The 20758-nt window shown below is 43.7% G+C and overlaps 1 protein-coding gene across 5 annotated transcripts in view; it reads left to right on the top strand.

Moving 5' to 3' along the window:
• The first annotated feature begins 585 nt into the window (after positions 1-585).
• Positions 586-20758, top strand: part of LOC311050847 (uncharacterized protein) — an 81597-nt gene continuing 61424 nt past the window's right edge. The window contains exons 1-3 of one of the 5 annotated variants that reach the window (XM_084065022.1): positions 586-1851; positions 2033-2177; positions 4720-4858. In XM_084065022.1, coding sequence (XP_083921148.1) covers positions 643-1851; positions 2033-2068 — 1245 coding nt within the window. In that variant the 5' untranslated portion in view covers positions 586-642 and the 3' untranslated portion in view covers positions 2069-2177; positions 4720-4858. Of the gene's footprint in view, positions 2178-4719; positions 4859-20758 lie in introns of all 5 variants that reach the window. The other 4 variants (XM_084065021.1, XM_084065018.1, XM_084065020.1 and 1 more) reach the window with 4 other exon arrangements.

The following is a 20758-nucleotide window of genomic DNA, read 5'->3' as shown; positions in this document are numbered from 1 at the left end:
GTGGCCTTCAGTGCATAAATACCTTCCGCAAACCGGCATGAAGACGGGTGGAGTTAGTTTGGGGATTAAATAGAGCAGAGGGGCACTTGTATTTTGTTTTGTTTACCAGCTGGGTGACTAACTTAGCGCACATTAGCCAGGATGTGTACCCTAGAAGCATTTTTGGTTGCTCCTTCTGAGGAACTGTTACTTCAGTGCACCAAAGACCAGTTACTTAAAATAGCAGAGCATTTTAAGATTAAAGTTGAGGCAGGTGACAAGAAATTAAAGGAGACCTTAGTGGCAGTGTTAAGAGTACATTTATTTGAAACTGATTTGTTAAAGGAATATGAAGAGCCAGAAAAGACTTCTACTATCCAGTCAGATACAGCGGCGGTGCTGCCGTTACCTGTATTGATGCCAGGGTTGACATTCGACCAACAAAAAGAACTACTGATGTTGCAAGCAAAGTTGCAGGCGGAGCAAGACAAAGTGAGGCTAGACACGCAATACGCAATTGAGAAAATGGAACAGCAAAGTGAACAGGCTAAACAGCAAACTGAACAGGCAAAAGTACAAGTAGAGCAGTGCAGGTTAGACTTGATAAGGGACGGTAAGATTTCAGCTGATGCAAAAGTATCTACAGAACCTGCAGGACAGTCCATGGGGGAGTTTAATGTTAATGGAAATATACGTTTGGTTCCCAAGTTTTCTGAACGTGACCCTGAGGCATTCTTTACAATGTTTGAGCGCGTGGCCGACGTGCGGAAATGGCCTGACTTGGCGCGCACATTGATGTTACAATGCGTATTAACAGGCAGAGCGCAGGAGGTTTATTCGGCAATGAGTGTTGCCGACAGTCAAAACTACTCTCTGGTTAAAGAGGCGGTGCTTAAGTCGTTCGAGCTCGTCCCCGAGGCGTACCGACAGCGGTTCAGATCTTGGAAAAAACATGACAAACAGAGTCATTTGGAGTTTGCACGTGATTTGACGACCTACTTTAACCGCTGGTGTAACGCCTCGGAGGTAACAGATTTTGAAGAGTTATGTGATTTGGTGATTTTGGAACAGTTTAAAAATTCTGTTCCTGCTCGAGTGGCGACGTATATCTCTGAGCAGAAAGCGAGCAACGCGGCGGACGCCGCAGCGCTCGCTGATGACTATGTCCTAACGCACCGTGGAGAGTTTAAGGCAGGCGGTGGCAACTATGTTGCCAAGGAGTCTTATGGCCGATTTAATAAACCTCTTCCTGTCGAAGTTAAAGGCAACAGCAACACTAACAACAGCAGTAATTTGCGTGAGCCGGAGAAGGTTTGCAATTACTGTCATAAGCGGGGTCACTGGAAATCGGAATGTTTTATGTTAAACGGACCTCCCAGGGCTAGACCTTTCAATGCAGGAAATTCGCAACCAAAAGGAGCTGGCATGGCCGCTCCAATTCGTCCGGTGTCCACTTGTGTTTCACCTAATCTCGGTCAAAACAAGGATACATCGTTTGCAGCACTGAATTCTTACCGTCCATTTATCATGAAAGGGTCTGTGTCTTTGGTGCAAGGTGGGGAAGAAGTACCTGTAACTATCCTGAGGGACACTGGGGCTTTTGACTCATTTATTCAGGCTGGTGTTCTTCCTTTAACTAATGATTCTGACACGGGTGATGCGGTGCCTATCCGGGGCATAGACATGAATGTCTTGCTGGTTCCCTTGCATAAAGTGGTGCTCAAATGTGAACTGTTTCAGGGAGAAGCAAAGCTTGCCGTGCGCCCCGCACTGCCGATTCCAGGGGTGACGGTGATTCTAGGTAACGACCTGGTTGGTGCTCGGGTGTGGGCGGAGGTTCCGCCGCCGGCAGTGGTGACGTCCGTTCCCCTGGTAACAGGGGAAACGGATGAAAGTGAACGTGACTTCCCAGAGGTTTTTACAGCTTGTGCGGTGACACGTGCAATGGCTAAGTTGAAAGACAAATCTGAGTCACAAGAATCGATTAAGACTAAAGTATCTTAAAAGTTTTCAATACCTCTTGCTAATTTTCCATTGTCCATAACACGTTCAGATCTGGTTGCTGAGCAGCAGGCTGACCCATCTCTGACGGAGCTGGGGCCGCTGATACGGCCAGAGGATGAGCTGCTTGACAGTGCTTGTGGGTATTTTCTGCAGGACTCCTTGTTGGTGAGAAAGTGGCTGCCACATGAGGGAAGGTTTGTGGGTGAACCAGTGTTCCAAATTGTGTTGCCAGTCAAACTTCGCCAATCAGTGTTAAAAGTAGCTCATGATGAATCTGGACATGCTGGTGTGAGAAAAACTTATGACAGGCTTCTTAGACATTTCTTTTGGCCTCGAATGAAGAGAGATGTGTCAGCATTTATCAAAACGTGTCATACATGTCAGTTAACTGACAAACCTAATCAGAAGCTGAAACCAGCCCCATTGTATCCCATTCCTGCCATTAGCCAGCCATTTGAACATCTAATAATTGATTGTGTGGGTCCTCTACCACGTTCAAAGTCAGGAGCAGTGTATTTGTTAACAGTAATGTGCCAAGCAACTCGCTATCCTGCTGCATATCCTCTGCGCACCATTACCACTCGGTCGGTGGTATGTGCACTTTCTCAGTTTATTTCTATATTTGGCATTCCGAAGGTCATCCAATCTGATCAGGGATCGAACTTCTGTTCTCACATGTTTTCCCAGGTTCTGAAGCAGCTACATGTCCAACACAACCGGAGCTCTGCGTACCATGCTCAGAGTCAGGGGGCGTTAGAACGCTTTCACCAAACGCTAAAAGCCATCTTGCGCGCCTACTGTACTGAGCTGGGTAAAGATTGGGAAGAGGGTCTGCCGTGGCTGATGCTTGCTGCTAGGGAGGTAACACAGGAGAGCACAGGGTTCAGTCCAAACGAGCTGGTCTTTGCTCATACTGTACGAGGTCCCTTGGCTGCGCTGTCTGGGGAATGGATAGAGGCAAAGCCTCCCAAAAATTTGATTGACTATGTTAATGGTTTTCGTCATCGGCTTTACACAGCCGGGTTGTTGGCTAAAGAAAAGTTAGCTTCAGTTCAGGAAAAGATGAAATTGTTGTATGACTCTAAAGCCGAGCGCCGTGTGTTTAGCCCTGGAGACCAAGTGTTGGCTCTACTTCCAATTGTTACTTCACCCTTTCAGGCAAAATTCTCCGGTCCACACAATGTGGTAAAACAGGTTTCCGAGCAAAATTACATTATTTCAACGCCTAAACGTAAGAAACCAACCCAACTTTGCCATGTAAACTTGCTTAAGCCTTATTATGCACGCACTTCTGAGACACCGGTGTTGTGTGTGCAGCCAGAGGTAGGCTTGGCTCATGCAGTTTGCATGGCGGTTCCGGTGTTGTCTCCCAGTCGGGAGGTAGAGGAAGATGGGTTGGGTACACCTGATCCAGCGTTGGTGCACGGGCGGCTGAAAAATTCTGAAGCGCTTGCGTGCCTCGATACACTGTTGGCTCATTTGCCTGCGACAGGCCGGAGGGAACTTGCAGGTTTAATCCGGGAGTTTCCATGCCTATTTGGTGATACACCGAGTTGTACTCATCTAATCGAACATGACATTGACATTGGCGATGCGAAGCCAATAAAACAGAGATTTTACAGGGTGAATGCGGATAAGCGTCAATATTTAGAAGCAGAGGTCAATTACATGCTAACAAATGGCATTGCAGAGCCATGTGCATCTAGTTGGGCTTCACCTTGTATATTGGTTCCCAAGTCAGACGGTACATTTCGTTTTTGTTCTGATTTCCGTAAAGTGAATAATGTCACTAAACCCGATTCTTTTCCACTTCCTAGAATGGAAGATTGCATCGATCAGGTGGGCTCCGCGAAATTCGTGAGTAAATTCGATCTATTGAAGGGATACTGGCAGGTACCTCTGTCAGCACGAGCGCGTGAGATAGCCGCTTTTATAACCCCTAATGGTCTTTATTCATACAAGGTCATGCCTTTCGGACTTAGAAATGCGCCTGCTACCTTTCAGCGGCTTATGAATCAAGTGATTTGGGATATGCCGGGGTGTGCAGTGTATTTGGACGATGTGGTTGTCTATTCGGACACATGGGAGGTTCACATGGAACGCATTCGGGAACTGTTCAACCGCTTGAGGGAGGCAAGGCTCACTGTCAATCTTGCAAAGTGTGAGTTTGCAAGGGCGACAGTGACCTACCTCGGGCGAGTGGTTGGGCAGGGCCAAGTGTGTCCGGTTGGTGCCAAAGTTCATGCTGTTGAGCAGTATCCGGTTCCAACTACAAAGAAAGAGCTCATGCGCTATCTTGGTTTAATAGGTTACTATCGTAGTTTCTGTAGGAATTTTGCGACAGTTGTGGTGCCTCTCACCAACCTACTTAAGGCTAAGGCACAGTTTGTCTAGTCGCCCGCTTGCCAGGAAGCATTTGAGCAGGCTAAATTGCTCTTGTGTACCGCTCCTGTTCTGGCGGCTCCACGTTTAGACAGGCCATTTAAAATCTACACTGATGCAAGTCATGTGGGGGCTGGCGCCGTACTGATGCAGGAGGACAATCTAGGAATAGATAAGCCTGTTAGCTTTTATTCCAAGAAATTCAACTCTTACCAGCTAAATTACTCAGTCATAGAAAAGGAAGGATTGGCTTTGATTTTAGCTTTACAACATTTTGACGTTTATGTGGGCGGTAGTACCCCCGTTGTTATTTACACTGACCATAACCCCTTGACTTTCCTGAATTCTCTGCAGTGTCCAAACCAGAGGTTGATAAGGTGGTCACTGTTCCTGCAGTCCTATACCTTGGACATCCGTCATGTTAAAGGGACGGAGAATGTGGTGGCCGATGCGTTATCACGGGCTCCTCATGACTGAGGTCCTGACTATCTCCGTAGGTCCTCCTCTTGCCTCTGTCTTTCACCCCTTAAATGCTTCCTTGGATCCGGTTGCTGGGGTGGAGGTCTGTGACAGGGTGCGGGCGGCCATTGGAGTAGAGGTTTGGTATAGTAGATAGGTAGTATATATTTTGTGTAAATTGGATGCCGGTGATCCCTTAGGGACCCCGTCTTTATGGGGGGGGGTGTGACGGTTCCCTGTATAGTATGATAATGTGTCACTCTTAGGTTGTATATGGTTTGCTTTGTATTCATTTCTGTTTCTCATTGGTTCCTAGGACTTGGGGAGCAGTGAGATATGTTGGCAATCAGCCAGATTGGCGTGCACCTGGGCCCGGGTGTCGACGCCCTATAAAAGCCTGCCTCCCCAGTCCTCTTTCTCTCCCTTCAGTTCATTTGCTTTTGCTCCTCAACCCAGCTACACCTTTTGCTCCCACATTTATGTTCACACATACAACACTCACACACACTACACAATCCACTCATGCATACACGCATTCAGTGATGTTGCTAGGTTTTCAATCCCTTGCATCCTGGGATGCAAGGGTGGTCTTTTAGATGGGTCCCAGGGACATTTGATGGGTCCCACAAAAATGCACAGCGTTTAACTCGTGTTTCATCTTATATGGTTATATTCATGTAGAACATGTATCTGAAAGAAAAGTACACAATTCCAAATCCGACAACTTTAATAGTGCAAGTGTAACATAGAACAGTGCAAAGTATATGCAAACAGAACAGTGTATAAAGTTAATTAAATGGCACCAAAATAAATACAGTAAAATAAAGACATAGTAAATGAAATACTTTGTGGTGCACTCAGTGAGGTAAATACAGTGTATGGTGCATTATGCACTGCTCAATCAAAGGCTCTGTAGCATAGAACATATATTAAATAGCACCAAAATAAATGATTTTCTTTTAGCAAAAATAAAGAGTTTGAGGTCCATTTGGGACTCTAGATATAAAACTGAAAAATAAAGCAGAATTAAGTCTCAGTAGCACTTCTACTTCTTGTACTTCATTGTGTACAGCTTCCTATCCTTGGCATGTTTCCAGTGGCCAAGTGCCTCTTCAAAAGGGAACTCTGGCCGTGTGGGACCCAGGTTGACCTTGAGGAGCTGCTCCTGGTGCTCCAATGTCAGCCTGTTCCTGAGAGGGGTGAGGATGAGGTTCTGTTTGGAAAACCCTCGTTCGCAGCCAGCTGTGTGCACAGCTAGGGTAGTGGCCAGTTGAGCTAGGATAGTGAGGTTAGGGAAATCTTTCTTGTGGTACTTAGTAACCAATGACCATAGCCTCCACATGCTGTCTTTGGGGTAGTGCTGCGCTTTCACAACCTTCTTCACCAAAGCCCACTCCTCTCGTGTTTGTGCAGCGTTAATAAGGGGCTTAGAAGTTGTCTGGTGGTCCTCCCTGTCCTCCTTCCATCGATGGGTTTGCTCACACCCATAGTGAGCAATAAGTATTTCCAGCTCCTCCTCCCCAAAGACCTTCAACTCCTCCTCACCCATGAAGGCTACTGGGCGGAGACTCAGCACACCAAATGCAGACACCAGAGAGGTGTTTGGAAATCTGGAGTGCATGTTACCAATCATGTTGTCAATGAATTTGACGCATAGCTGCTCCAGATTGAATGTGCTCCTGGTGATTTGGTGCTCACCCTTGTACATGTTGTCCTGGATGTCGCTGGCTAATGCCATCAGGTTGGGGGATTTCATCTCTTTGATCTTTCCCAGATCTTGTATTGCCAGGTCCAGCTTCACTTTAACCAAGGCAATATCAACATTCTCAGTTTGCAGGAACTGGGACAAGATGGTCACAGGGGCCATTGCATCCATCATCAGAGCGGTGATGCTGATGAATTTGACTGTACCCATCTTCTTCTTCAGGCCATTTGCCTTGGGGTCTTTGCTGACATCCTGGGACACATCTGTGAAATAGGACAGCAAACTGTCCATGGTCCTGTGCACACTTTGCAGAGCATTGAAATATGACAGCCATCGGACTGAATGCATCTCTTTGTATGTCAACACAGGGTCTTCCAGCAGTATCTGTATATCTTTGATTCTGGCTGCTCTTTTGGGACTGCCACGGAAGTAGTAGAACAGATCAGTCAGAATCTGCTGATGTTCTTTGAGATCTGCTATTGACTCTGCTGCTTGAGATGTACACAAGGCAAGGGAATGGGCAGCACAGTGCACATTAACCATGTGTGGGTTGGCCCGAAGCAGTATTCCTGTGCAGCCTTTGTTTCTTCCTGTCATGACGGCCGCTCCATCCGATCCCATGCTCATCACCTTGGTTAATGGGACGTCCAGCTCTGACATCACTTCCTCAATGGCCTTTGCAATCCCCACACCCGTTGCATCCCTACACTCTTTATTGGCAACAAAATGAGTGCTTGGTTCAAATGTGCCAGCGTCAAGGATTTGGACATACACAACAAGCCGTTTATGGTTTGTGATGTCTGTAGACTCATCTGTGAGTACTGTCACAAATGGAGATTCCTTCAACTTCTTTTTTAGGCCAGCATCCAAAGTGGCTGTCATACTGGACAGCATTTCTGTGGCTGTGTATCGTGAACTGTATGAAACAGCCTTTTGCTGTAGATGTGAAAGATCTGGGACACCAATCTCTGTCATAAAGCTACTTAACGACCCAAACTTGGAAAGGGGGACCCCCTCCTGGGCCATCCAGTGAGTGGTTTTAAACAGTGCCAGTGCTGCCTTGTCCTGCTGGCTGTCCACCTTCACTTGAATTTGTTCTAAGTCTCTTTGCAGAGCAGGAACTTTGAGGCAGGACTGATGTTCGTTGGTAGTGACATGGCGAGTGAGGGCGGAGCACTGGAAGTTGTTGCATTGCTTAAATTTGTGCAGAGCTGAGCTGGTTTTGTTGTATTTTGTACAAATGTCACAGTACATGAATTTATCATTCGAGTATCGCAGCCATGTGAATGTGGTGAGCCACTGCTTGATAAAGGTCCGCTTTCTCTTTTTAGAGGGTGGAGGTGCAGAAGGTGGCAGTTCATCTGCAGCAGTTGGCTCATCAGACTCTGAAGTAGAGGCAGAGCTAATCATTGGCAATGGAGAGGTAGGCTGTGCACAGGCTGTGACAGGGAGAGGAGCATCACAGGGAAATGTAGGAGTAGAAGACACTGTATAACAGAAGAAGAAAGAAATTATTATAACTAAAACTAGCAAAATAGATAACTTACTGAATATGTGATGAGACAAAAACAACAATGTTTCATACTACATATAATATGTAGTATGTATACTATGAAATATGATATTTCATAGTATAGCATAGGCTAAATAATCTATTTCCAATTATTTTTAGCTATGCCAGTTTGAACTGTTAATACATCTTTACATCGATTGTTTATATTACACAATACATTAAAAAAATAAAAATAATAATAAAAACAATCTAAACTATTACCTTGAGATGAAGTAGAATCACAGGTAGATACAGAGGATGTAGTCATGGAGGTAGGTATGGAGTCATCATCATTAGCAGTACTTGCTTTGGGTTTAGAAAATAGGCTTGCTATTTTCTGTTGCCCTGCAGCAGGCTTTAGAATCTTTTTTGGTGCCATTTTACACCATTATTATTTATTTTTAATTCATGTTTGTTGTTTTCAAACGTGCTAAGCTAACCATATAATCAGGTCTGCTACGGGTCTACTGGGTCTACGTCATGGCAGAGACGTCACTCTCACTTTTCAACTCCGCAACAGACGGCCCTTGTGTGTGTGTGTGTTACACGCAATACCGTTACCCAAAGAATTTGGTCGGAGCGGTCTGAGCGTGCGCAAAATGGCGGCTCCCATGGGTCATTATTAACATTTGTATCGTCTTACTAAGACTATTTCTACGTGGATTTTATCGTTTATAAAGTAGGATAAAGTAGGATGTGGCCATGCAAAATGGTGGTGTCCCATGGATTTGTAAAATATTCGCGATAAAAAAAATATTTTACCGCGATTTAAAAAAAAAAAATGTACTGTTGTTAGTGACAATTGTAGTGCGTCCCGTGGACGCAAGGACCGTGTCATGAATGCGTCCTTTTTCAATACGGTGCGTCAGAGACGCAGGACGCAGGCCTATGAGCATCTCTGCGCATTACACTACTGACTTTACTGATTTCCACACCTCATCTGTTCATTTATGGTTTATTCGTTCATTTTGATTACTTTAATAAACACTATATTCTTTGTAAACTGCGTCTCCCCTGTATTTTTGTTGTGTCCCCTGGTCCCCCTAGGCCAGGGTCATAACAAATATTATGGCTGGTCTTTTGAGAGAAGTGTTGTCCACACTGATCACATCCATAGGGTTTCTCTCCTGTGTGAATTCTCTGGTGTATTTTAAGGTTTTTCATTGTAGAGAAGTGTTGACCACACTGATCACATCCATGGGCCTTTTCTCCAGTGTGAATTCTCTGGTGGCTTTTAACACATTAACCGCCTAGACCATAGTCCTACGGTCCATTAAATCCAACTGTTAAGCGCCGAGACCGTAGCCCTACAGTCTTTTTAATGGTTTACATTAGATTAACCCCTCAGGCACATTGTGGGTTAATCTCTTTCATGAAAATGACGTAGAAGTTGAAAAAAAAAAAATCTGAACATGTGATCACACAAAACATCTTTTACAAAGCACTAAAGCAGTGATCAGGGGTCCCAAACCTAAAGTTTAATCCGAGCGTCACTCTCTCTCTCTCTCTCTCTCTCCCTCAGCTGCGCTGCAGTAATCAACAAAGCAGCACAAGTTGTCTCAAGACACTTTACATGTAGAGAAGAGACCCGACAATCCCACCCTGAACAAGCAATTTTTGCGACAGTGGCAACGAAAAACTCCCTCTTAACTGGAAGAAACGTCAGGCAGACCCTATAGGTTCTAGGGCGGGGGCCTTCTGCCTCGACCGTGTCGGGGGAAAGAGGAGAGAGAGAGAGAGAGAGAGAGAGAGAGAGAGAGAGAGAGAGAGAGAGAGAGAGAGAGAGAGAGAGAGAGAGAGAGAGAGAGAGAGAGAGAGAGAGAGAGAGAGAGAGAGACAGAGACAGAGACAGAGACAGAGAGAGATACAGTGCAGGTAGTAACAGTAACAATAGTAGCACATATAATAGTGTAAGATATATATGATAGTATAATATAGTACAGCAATAATGTGTATGTAGTATATAATGGTATAATATAAGAACGTTAAGATAATATACAGTATACTGTATATAGTATAGTGGTATAGTGCAGTGTAGTAGAAATCCACGGTCGTGCTCCATGGAGAGGCCCGGTCCGCAGTCACAGTCTTGAGCCGCAGCTGGGGGTCCGTAGTGACAGTCCATGGACCTGCGACGTGGGAAATAAAAGAAACTCCGGGGAGCGGGTCCCCAGTTGTAGAATTAGTGGCAGGCCTTACTAGAGCGTGAATCCGTACAGGGTTAATTACGATTGTACCATTGGGACACAAACCCACACAACCAAAGGGAGAACGAGAAGAGAGAGGACGAGAGGAGAAGGGGGGGGGGGGGGGGTTTAGTCAAGAGCCGGTCGTCATTGAGAGAGAGAGATATAGATAGATTGAAAGTTTGATAGTAGTAGTAGTAGTAGCAGCAGCAGCAGTAGTAGTAGTAGTAGCAGTTGTGAGTGAACGAGAGATACGAGTGTGAGATACGTAAGTTATATTGAACGAGAGATACGAGTGTGAGATACGTGAGTGAACGAGTGAATTGTACGTGAGTTTGTGTGGGAGAGTTATATTGAGTGAAAGAGTGAATTGTTTGTACGTGAGTTTGTGTGTGTGAGTTGATATTTTGAGTGTAGTAAGTGTGAGTGATATATATATAAATCCTACTGAGTTTATATATATATATATATATATATATATATATATATATATATATATATATATATATATATATATATATATATATATATATATATATATATATATATATATATATATATATCATAGATAGAGAGGGCGTGGAGGTAAGATATAGTGGGAACCGGTGGATCTAAACGAGCTCAAGCGCTTCCTGGGGCTCTTTCTTCTCACAGGAATCAACCAAAAGCCTGAGCTCGAAATGTACTGGTCCACTGATGAGTACATCGAGGCCGCCGTCTTCCGGAAAGTCATGGCGAGGAGCAGGTTCCAGGCCATTTTGAGCAACCTCCACTTCGTGAACAACACCATCCCCCGCCCTGTACCAAAAAAGCCCGAAGACGGGGACAAACTCTGGAGAGTCCGCCCAGTGCTGCAGTCCTTGCTGGCCAATTTCCAGGAGATGTACCTGCCGAGCGTGGACATCAGTCTTGATGAGGGAATGCTGTTGTGGCCGATCAAGTACGGCATCAGGTCGTACATTATGTGTGATTCAGCAACAGGCTACCTCCACAACATGCTGCCATACTGTAAGCGGAAGCAGACACTACCTGCCACCATAACACAACTCTTAGGCAGTTTAGCCGGATGTGGATATAGGCTCTATATGGACAACCTGTACAACTCGGTGGGGACGGCCATTATGCTCCTGGACAAGAAAAAGACATATGTCTGCGGGACCCTTCGTAAGCGCCGAGGACAGCCAGCAGCCATCGCAGATGTTACCCCTGCAAAGCTGCCACTGGGGTCCACCATCTCTCGCCACTCCAGGGACGTGATGGTACTGGCATGGCGAGCCAAGAAAACAAAAATCGTCACGAAAAAAAAAAAAAAATGTCCTCACCCTCCGTCCTCCACCTCGACCGGCAGTTTGTCCATTTCTTAACACATTGAGTGCCAGGTACTATGCATCTAAATCATCCTCAGTGCCGTGTTTTGACGATCCTTGAGGAGCCGCAGAAGCCACGACGTGTATGTGGATGTAAACAAAAAGTGTCCGGGGGGTGGGGGAGGCTCCCGTCCATCCACTGGAACAAAAACATTTCTACCGCGATCTGCCATTTTGTTCCTTTCGTCCATTGAAAATGGCTCGTTTTCACCCGAAAAAAAACAAGGGAACCAGGAGACCTGGTACTGCCAGACCCCTAGTGGTTGAAATCTGAATGGCCGGACTTCGCATGACGTGTGTGCAGAGGAAAACAGGAAAAAAGAGGAAAAATCACACCCAGTGTGAAGTGGGCGGTGTGGTCATCACAGTGGTCATCACAGTGATGGAAGCTCAAAATATACAAGTTTCACACAAAAAAGATAATACTTTTTTTGAAGTGCATAGTCCTATTTATGAGTTCTTCATTTCTCGCTAGCCAATCACAGTACGTCGCAGCCAATCACAGTACAGCGAAAGACAAATTTTCGCAACGGAATTACCGAATTACCAGTTTGCCGAATGCCTGCTACATGGAGAAAACTACCAGTTCCAGGACCCTCAAAAGAAGAGGAACTGGCAGCAGAGCTATGGGCAGCATTAGGTGAGCGTAATCTTTGTCATGTAGTTTTGCAATATCATAGCTTAAAATTTCAGCTTTCAAATGAAATATTTGGCATATATTTTTGGCAAAGAGGTATAGATGTAGAGGGAAAAAAGAGCAGACCAAGTAAACAAAAAAAAAGTATAATTTACTTGAGCACCTGCCCCTCTTTTTTGTGTATTTATACTCATTGGTTGTTTGATTGTGGCTTTATCCTTGACTCTTTGTATTTAGATCTCGTTTATCAGTATGACTCTGAATTTCCCTGCATCTGCCTCTCATCCTGAATTTAGGTTGCAGGTAACATCAGGACTCCACCCCCACAGACCGTTACTGACCCCGACCTGCCAGCGAAGACTACTCCCTCCCAGGACATCCCGACCCCACAGACCGTTACTGACCCCGACCTGCCAGTGACCACTGCTCCCTCCCAGGATATACCAGGAACACTGGCACTTACTGGTCTCGGGCTACACACTAAGCACCATGATAACCAGACATGGTGGTCAGACTGTAGGTGTTTATCTGCGAGACGATAATGTTCAGGCTGTGAATGAATATTCTAAACTTGTTTATTAAAAACACCACTTTTGTAATGCTACATTTTTACTGCAGGTCCTTATGGTGCAGTGGGCCATGTTGTGCCTGGAAAAAAAAGCACAAACAAAAGAAGAAGTTGTGCAGGTACAGTGATCAATTCAGTTCAAACTAGAGTGTGTGAATGTATCACACACTGAATGTAAGTGAAATGTACGACACACCTGTGTCATTGCTAAAGGATAACCATGTTAATCTGTGTGTGTGACCCAGTAGGGTTGAAACATTGCTTTTTTATACAGTCCATTTATTGGTCCATATTTATTTATAAGGCCATTCTTGCACTCAACGTAATGGTCAGGTTTTATTCAGCATAGAAGTCAGATACTCCTTGACTTAAGGTCAATAACATTAAGATTTTAATTAGTAACTTTTATTAAAATCTCAACATGGTTTAATGTGACTGTTGATATTCAGATGGTCAGGATGAAGATACCCCGGATGCGGATGAAGACTCGACATTGGAGACATAGGGTATTTATTGAAATGTGCACGTGAACTTTTAACAGGTTTTATTTGCAACAAAACAGTATGTTTTTGATAATGTTTCAAGGGATTAAAGCCCCGTTATGATGTTTTTTTTTCGGTTTGGGTAAAATGCCCCACCTATGTACAATCACATATTTGTTTCTGATTCTTCTACACCTCTCTACTTTGCTTGCCTTTCTGTAGTGGTGTTAATGCAGTGGTTGACTGAAACAAATCGGCTCCAAATATCTGCGAATGCTCTTGTGTCAAGCTAATTAGCTATTCGTGCTGCTAATAAAACGTCCTAAATACTTCACAATGAAGGCACTCAGTTTGATTCTCAGCTGAAAAGCTTTGAAGGAGCTGTATAGGAAATCCACTGAAAATTCTTAACAATGTCAAGTAACTTTTTCTTTTTAACTCTTGAATATTGTAGGTGGTCTCTATATGTAGACAGTCTATTGAAAGTGGCTTCATCCCAAAAAAAGCAAAAAGGTTAGTAATGCTATTCATGGGTTTCATTTGTAGTCCTTTAGCGGCCATATTGAGGACTGGTGGATGTGTTTGTGCCTGTTTATATGAATTAAATCAACACAGAGTGTACTTCAGACCACATTGCCCATGGGTTCCCAAACCTTTCAGGGGTGCATGGTGTCTGTCAGACAGGCCAACAGTCAGACAACCTAAAGACAACCTAACCCTAACCCCATAGTAACCCTATGTCTGACTATTGGGATGTCCGACTAAAGGCCTTTGCGGTCCGTGTACGGTCCGTGTACTTTCTGGCAGTTGGATTTTCTTTTGAAAACCACAAACAGAAAACCGCCCGTTGCGCTCGTTTTTCATTTTTCATTTTTCATTTAGGGTCGTGTCGGTTCTTTCGCTCCCGTTCGCTCCCGTGTTTCATTTTTCATTCTTCATTTTAACACAAGTTACGTTCGTTTCGCTCCCGTCTTTCATTTTTCATTCTTCAATAAAAAATAAAAAATGAAACGTAAGAAAACAGGGTTTTGCTTTTTCATTCTTTCATTTCTCGATCTTAATATCAAAGATACTGTAAAGACTAGACCAGAAGCGGAAGTAGATTTAGGACTTAAAAATAAAAGTGTGTGTTTGTGTGTGTGTGTGTATATATATATATATATAATTAAATATAATTTTATTATACCGTAGGCTACATGATTATAACATTACTATGGCTACATCAATGTTAGACAGATGGACATATAGATAGATAGATAGATAGATAGATAGATAGATAGATAGATAGATAGATAGATAGATAGATAGATAATATAAATATATTATACTGTCGGCTATATTATTATATTAGGCTATTAACATTATGCAAGCTGTATATTTACCATGGTTACGTCAAAAAGAAGACAGACAGATCTATATCTGTCTGTCTGTCTGTCTGTCTGTCTGTCTGTCTGTCTGTCTGTCTGTCTGTCTGTCTGTCGGACGGACGGACGGACGGACTGGCAGATATAGGCCTACGTGATTCTCTTCTTTTCATTTAGACATGCGTTTTTTCATCCAAAATGTGTGTTATATTTATATTATTCAGTTGCAGCATGATACATTAATAGCAATATTACGGAATAGGAAAACAGAAAAAAATCTACCTATAGAATTCAAACTTGGAAAGTTGGGTTGAGACTAGCCAGGTTCACATGACATGGTGCCATGTACCCCAGGTTTATCGGCGTGTTCAACTCTCACATGTACATAACCGTTCAGATTTCAAATATAAAGTGCTTACCCCCGAGCCACGGATGTTACAAGGCGATCCGGACTACGATAAGTACCCGTATCTCCCGTATTGTTCTATAAAAAGCATTTTAATCCCATCGCCGGCCATTTTCTTTTTTCTTTTTCTTTTTTTTGTAATGTATCAGAGTGCAATACACCTCCCAACCATTAGTGTCGCATGGTTGAAAGTATCGGAGACAATTTGGAGAAAATGGCCGGCGATCGGATTAAAATGCTTTTTATTTAACATTACGGGAGATAAGGGTACTTATCGCGGTCCGGATCGTGAGGTAACATCCCGTGGCTCGGGGGTAAGCACTTTATATTTGAAATCTGAACGTTTATGTACATGTGAGAGTTGGCAATGTAAAAAAAAAAATGAACACGCTGATAAACCGGGGGGACATGGCACCATGACTGTCTGACAGTCCGGCTTTCCGATAGCCTGGTTCCAGACGAATCTGCCTTTGCAAAATTGCATGCACTTTAGTCCTCGGCAGTGTGTCGTGTGATATTGTCTGGCTACGCGAGGCTAGCTTTCCGACATGGCGCCTTTCCGACATGTCGGCATTTAGACATATTCTAACTGTCAGCGTGGAGGTACTTTCCATAGTTTTCAAACGACCCAACATTCCGACTTGACTTTGGCCAAGGGTGAGACCGCCGTTGGGGCCGTCAGCAGCGAAGTTGGGACCTCCATCCACCCTGCGCCATATACCGAGGTGTTCCTCAGCACGAGTGATGCGCGGGCTGACCCGTTGCCCGCGGGTTGGACCGCGGGGCGAGCGGGAGAGTCAAGAGATCAGAGGCAATTATCGTGGGGCGGGATGGTGCAGGCTGCGCAAAGACGCAAAAAAATAAAGAAAAGAAAAAGCATTTGATACCTTCTCTCTCTCCCATTGTTATCTCACTCTCCTATCTCCTACTCTCCAGTTCTTTCCTCCTGGCTGGAATCATCTGGGCTTATGTTAAATGTGTTGCTTATTTGAACAATGATGCACAGCTGCCTTTAATGTAGCCTAATGATATCCCCACTGCAACTTTAGTTTATATTGGAGTGTCCCTTGTAGTGCTGTTGTAGTAGGACTGGACACACTCACTGCACAGTGTTGCCAACTTAGATTTAACTTCTTTCCAGACCCCCCCAGCGACTTATTTAGTGAAAAGCTTCTAGCAACAAATCTAGTTACTTTTTCTGGCCCAAGGGGTCACTCATAATAAATGTATATCATATTTTGCGCATTCGGACAGAACAGTTGAGATTTCATTAGACCAGATCTCTGGCAATTGTACTTGAATTCTTATAATTTTAATGTGTATATGGTCTGTCAAGTTTATATTTTCATTTGGTATCAGTCATGAATTTATTAGAATTTATATCAAGCCGGATTTTTCCACGTGCGTAATTACGCACGCAAGTGCATGCTGTAACATAATAATACACAACGTGTACTGTACATATGTAGGCCTAGTAGGCTATAGCCCACTGCAGTAAACATTTTTGGGGGTCTTATTAGGGACCCCCAAACTCCAAGCTCCACCTTAGCGCCGCTAACGGAGCGGTTTCAGAAAAGAAAAATGAAAAAATAAATAAAAAAATCAACATATAGCAGATCTACAAGCTCACAACAACACAAGCTCACAAGTTATTGTGAGCTTGTAGATCTGCTATTTTCAAATAGCGTATGTATGTTGGTGGTTCATAATATAATAATTTATATCTGCGAAGTGTAGGATTATTATTATTATATTATAATTAAAGTAAGCGCATCGGTTAGTGTGAGTGAGTGCATTCCCACGGCCCGGGTCTGTCTGTCTGTCTGTCTGTCTGTCTGTCTGTCTGTCTGTCTGTCTATCTATAGCCTATATCGCGCTGCCAGGCGTTGTGAGCTTTTTTGGTGTCACGGCCTGGGTGGGTCTGTCTGTCTGTCTGTCTGTCTGCCTGCCTGCCTGCCTGCCTGCCTGCCTGCCTGCCTGCCTGTCTGTCTGTCTGTCTGTCTGTCTGTCTGTCTGTCTGTCTGTCTCTCTGTCTGTATTCTTTATTAACAATGATTATTAACACCAGTTTACCGGTGCCCAGTCTTCCTGGTGCCCACATTTCCCTAGCGCCCACTCATATCCACCCATAAGTGCCCACTCTTCCAAGTGCCCACATGTCCCTAATGCCCACTCGTCCAAGGTGCCCAGTTATCCCTAGTGCCCAGAATGTTTTGGTGTCCTCTCTCTCTCTCTCTCTCTCTCTCTCTCTCTCTCTCTCTCTCTCTCTCTCTCTCTCTCTGTGCGTCTGTCTACAAACTAAGTGCCTTTGATCCTAACCACCTTTGATGTGCGCGCGAATGGGCCATCAAGTTTGTCTGATCTCCCAGAGGGGAGCTAACGACCGTTGTTGATTCATTGACTGAAGCCATCCACACCTATTTAATTGTTTGTTTGTTTTTCCTCGAAAGCAAAGTTGTTAAAAGACTCATGGAGAAATCATGATGTCATGATGTCATCTCAATCACCTCAATTAATGATCAAGGTAAGGCTTGATCACCAGTGCAATCGCATGCCCTCTGCCCATGATGGGCAATGGAATTGACACTATAGTAAAATTAGAATATCAGATTTGTGGGGAATTACGAGAGAAGGAGAGCTCTGAATTTTGCCTACTGTGCACCCAGGCAGGGATGAGCAGCATGTGAAATCCCTGGTTGAGTGCGCATTGAGGATCACCCCCCCCCCCCCTTTTAAATCATTAATAATACATTCATAATTTATAACTAATAATGAATTGCTTGAGCTGTATATTTTAAATATAAGAACAGTTTTGCACACAGGGGCTGGACTTTATATACGCACCGTCTTTACGCACGTTGGATTTACTTGCATGCAACATAAATGATTATCTATCTATCTATCTATCTATCTATCTATCTATCTATCTATCTATCTATCTATCTATCTATCGCGCTGCCAGGCATTGTGAGCTTGGCTATTTTTGGTGTCGGCCTGGGTGGGTCGTCTGTCTGTCTGTCTTGCACACACGCTGCACAGTCAGGCACACACACACACACACACACACACACACACACACACACACACACACACACACACACACACACACACACACACACACACACACACACACACACACACACACACGCTATGCGCAGTGTTTGAAAACGTTACTTATACTTACTACTAGTAGATAGATAGACAGACAGACAGACAGACAGACAGACAGACAGACAGACAGACAGACCTGGGCCGTGGGAATGCACTCACTCACACTAACCGATGCGCTTACTTTAATTATAATATAATAATAATAATTATAATAATCCTACACTTCGCAGATATAAATTATTAAGCTCACAATAACAGTTGTTGTGAGCTTGTAGATCTGCTATTTGTTGAACAACATGTTGCTTAGCGGTACATATTGCTGGAGATAGTTAGTTAGATAGATAGATATTTAGATATTTAGATAGATGTATAGATAGACAGACACACAGACACGCCTTTTTTTCGGTTTATTTTTTTTTCATTTTTCTTTTCTGAAACCGCCCCATTAGCGGCGCTAAGGTGGAGCTTGGAGTTTGGGGGTCCATAATAAGACCCCCAAAAATGTTTACTATATATATGTACAGTACACGTTGTGTATTAATATGTTACAGCATGCACTTGCGTGCGTAATTACGCACATGGAAAAATCCGGCTTGATATAAATTCTAATAAATTCTAATACATTCATGACTGATACCAAATGAAAATATAAACTTGACAGACCATATAAACATTAAAATTATAAGAATTCAAGCACAATTGCCAGAGATCTGGTCTAATGAAATCTCAACTGTTCTGTCCGAATGCGCAAAATATGATATACAATTATTATGAGTGACCCCTTGCGCCAGAAAAAGTAACTAGATTTGTCGCTAGAAGCTTTTCACTAAATAAGTCGCTGGGGGGGTCTGGAAAGAAGTTAAATCTAAGTTGGCAACACTGTGGTAAAATAAAATGGTAAATGGTGCATTTATATAGCGCTTCTATCCGAAGCGCTTTACATTGATTGTGCCATTAACCCATTCACACACAAATTCATACACCGATGGCGGAGGAAACCATGCAAGGCACCAACCTGCTCACCGGGAGCAATTAGGGGTTCAACTTCAGCGTCTTGCTCAAGGACACTTCGACACTAACTCTAGGGGAGCGCCATGTGCAGTGAGTGTGTCCAGTCCTACTACAACAGCACTACAAGGGACACTCCAATATAAACTAAAGTTGCAGTGGGGATATCATTAGGCTACATTAAAGGCAGCTGTGCATCATTGTTCAAATAAGCAACACATTTAACATAAGCCCAGATTATTCCAGCCAGGAGGAAATAACTGGAGAGTAGGAGATAGGAGAGTGAGATAACAATGGGAGAGAGAGAAGGTATCAAATGCTTTTTCTTTTCTTTATTTGTTTGCGTCTTTGCGCAGCCCGCACCATCCCGCCCCACGATAATTGCCTCTGATCACTTGACTCTGCCGCTCGCCCCGCGGTCCAACCCGCGGGCAACGGGTCAGCCCTAACCCGCAGGGTGGATGGAGGTCCCAACTTCGCTGCTGACGGCCCCAACGGCGGTCTCACCCTTGGCCAAAGTCAAGTCGGAATGGTGGGTCGTTTGAAAACTATGGAAAGTAACCTACCTCCACGCTGACAGTTAGAATATGTCTAAATGATGACATGTCGAAATGGCGACATGTCGGAAAGGCACCATGCCGGAAAGCCGGACTGTCAGACAGTCATGGTGCCATGTCCCCCCGGTTTATCGGCGTGTTCATTTTTTTTACATTGCCAACTCTCACATGTACATAAACGTTCAGATTTCAAATATAAAGTGCTTACCCCCGAGCCACGGATGTTACCTCATGATCCGGACCACGGTAAGCACCCTTATCTCCCGCAATGTTAAATAAAAAGCATTTTAATCCGATTGCCGGCCATTTTCTCCAAATTGTCTCCGATACTTTCAACCATGCGACACTAATGGTTGGGAGGTGTATTGCACTCTGATACATTACCAAAAAAAAGAAAAAGAAAAAAGAAAATGGCCGGTGATGGGATTAAAATGCTTTTTATAGAACAATACGAGAGATACGGGTACTTCCGTAGTAAGTAAATACTAAGAAAATCCAACTGCCAGAAGGTACACGGACCGTGTACCTTCTGGCAGTTGGATTTTCTTTTGAAAACCACAAACAGAAAACCGCCCGTTGCGCTCGTTTTTCATTTTTCATTTTTCATTTAGGGTCGTGTCGGTTCTTTCGCTCCCGTTCGCTCCCGTGTTTCATTTTTCATTCTTCATTTTAACACAAGTTACGTTCGTTTCGCTCCCGTCTTTCATTTTTCATTCTTCAATAAAAAATAAAAAATGAAACGTAAGAAAACAGGGTTTTGCTTTTTCATTCTTTCATTTCTCGATCTTAATATCAAAGATACTGTAAAGACTAGACCAGAAGCGGAAGTAGATTTAGGACTTAAAAATAAAAGTGTGTGTTTGTGTGTGTGTGTATATATATATATATATATATAATTAAATATAATTTTATTATACCGTAGGCTACATGATTATAACATTACTATGGCTACATCAATGTTAGACAGATGGACATATAGATAGATAGATAG

Source organism: Gymnoscopelus microlampas, assembly GCF_963454915.1.
Source record: "Gymnoscopelus microlampas genome assembly, chromosome: 8".
Lineage (NCBI taxonomy): Eukaryota > Metazoa > Chordata > Actinopteri > Myctophiformes > Myctophidae > Gymnoscopelus > Gymnoscopelus microlampas.
The sequence above is the reverse complement of the archived record's forward strand: the minus strand, read 5'-3'. Positions and strand labels throughout refer to the sequence as shown.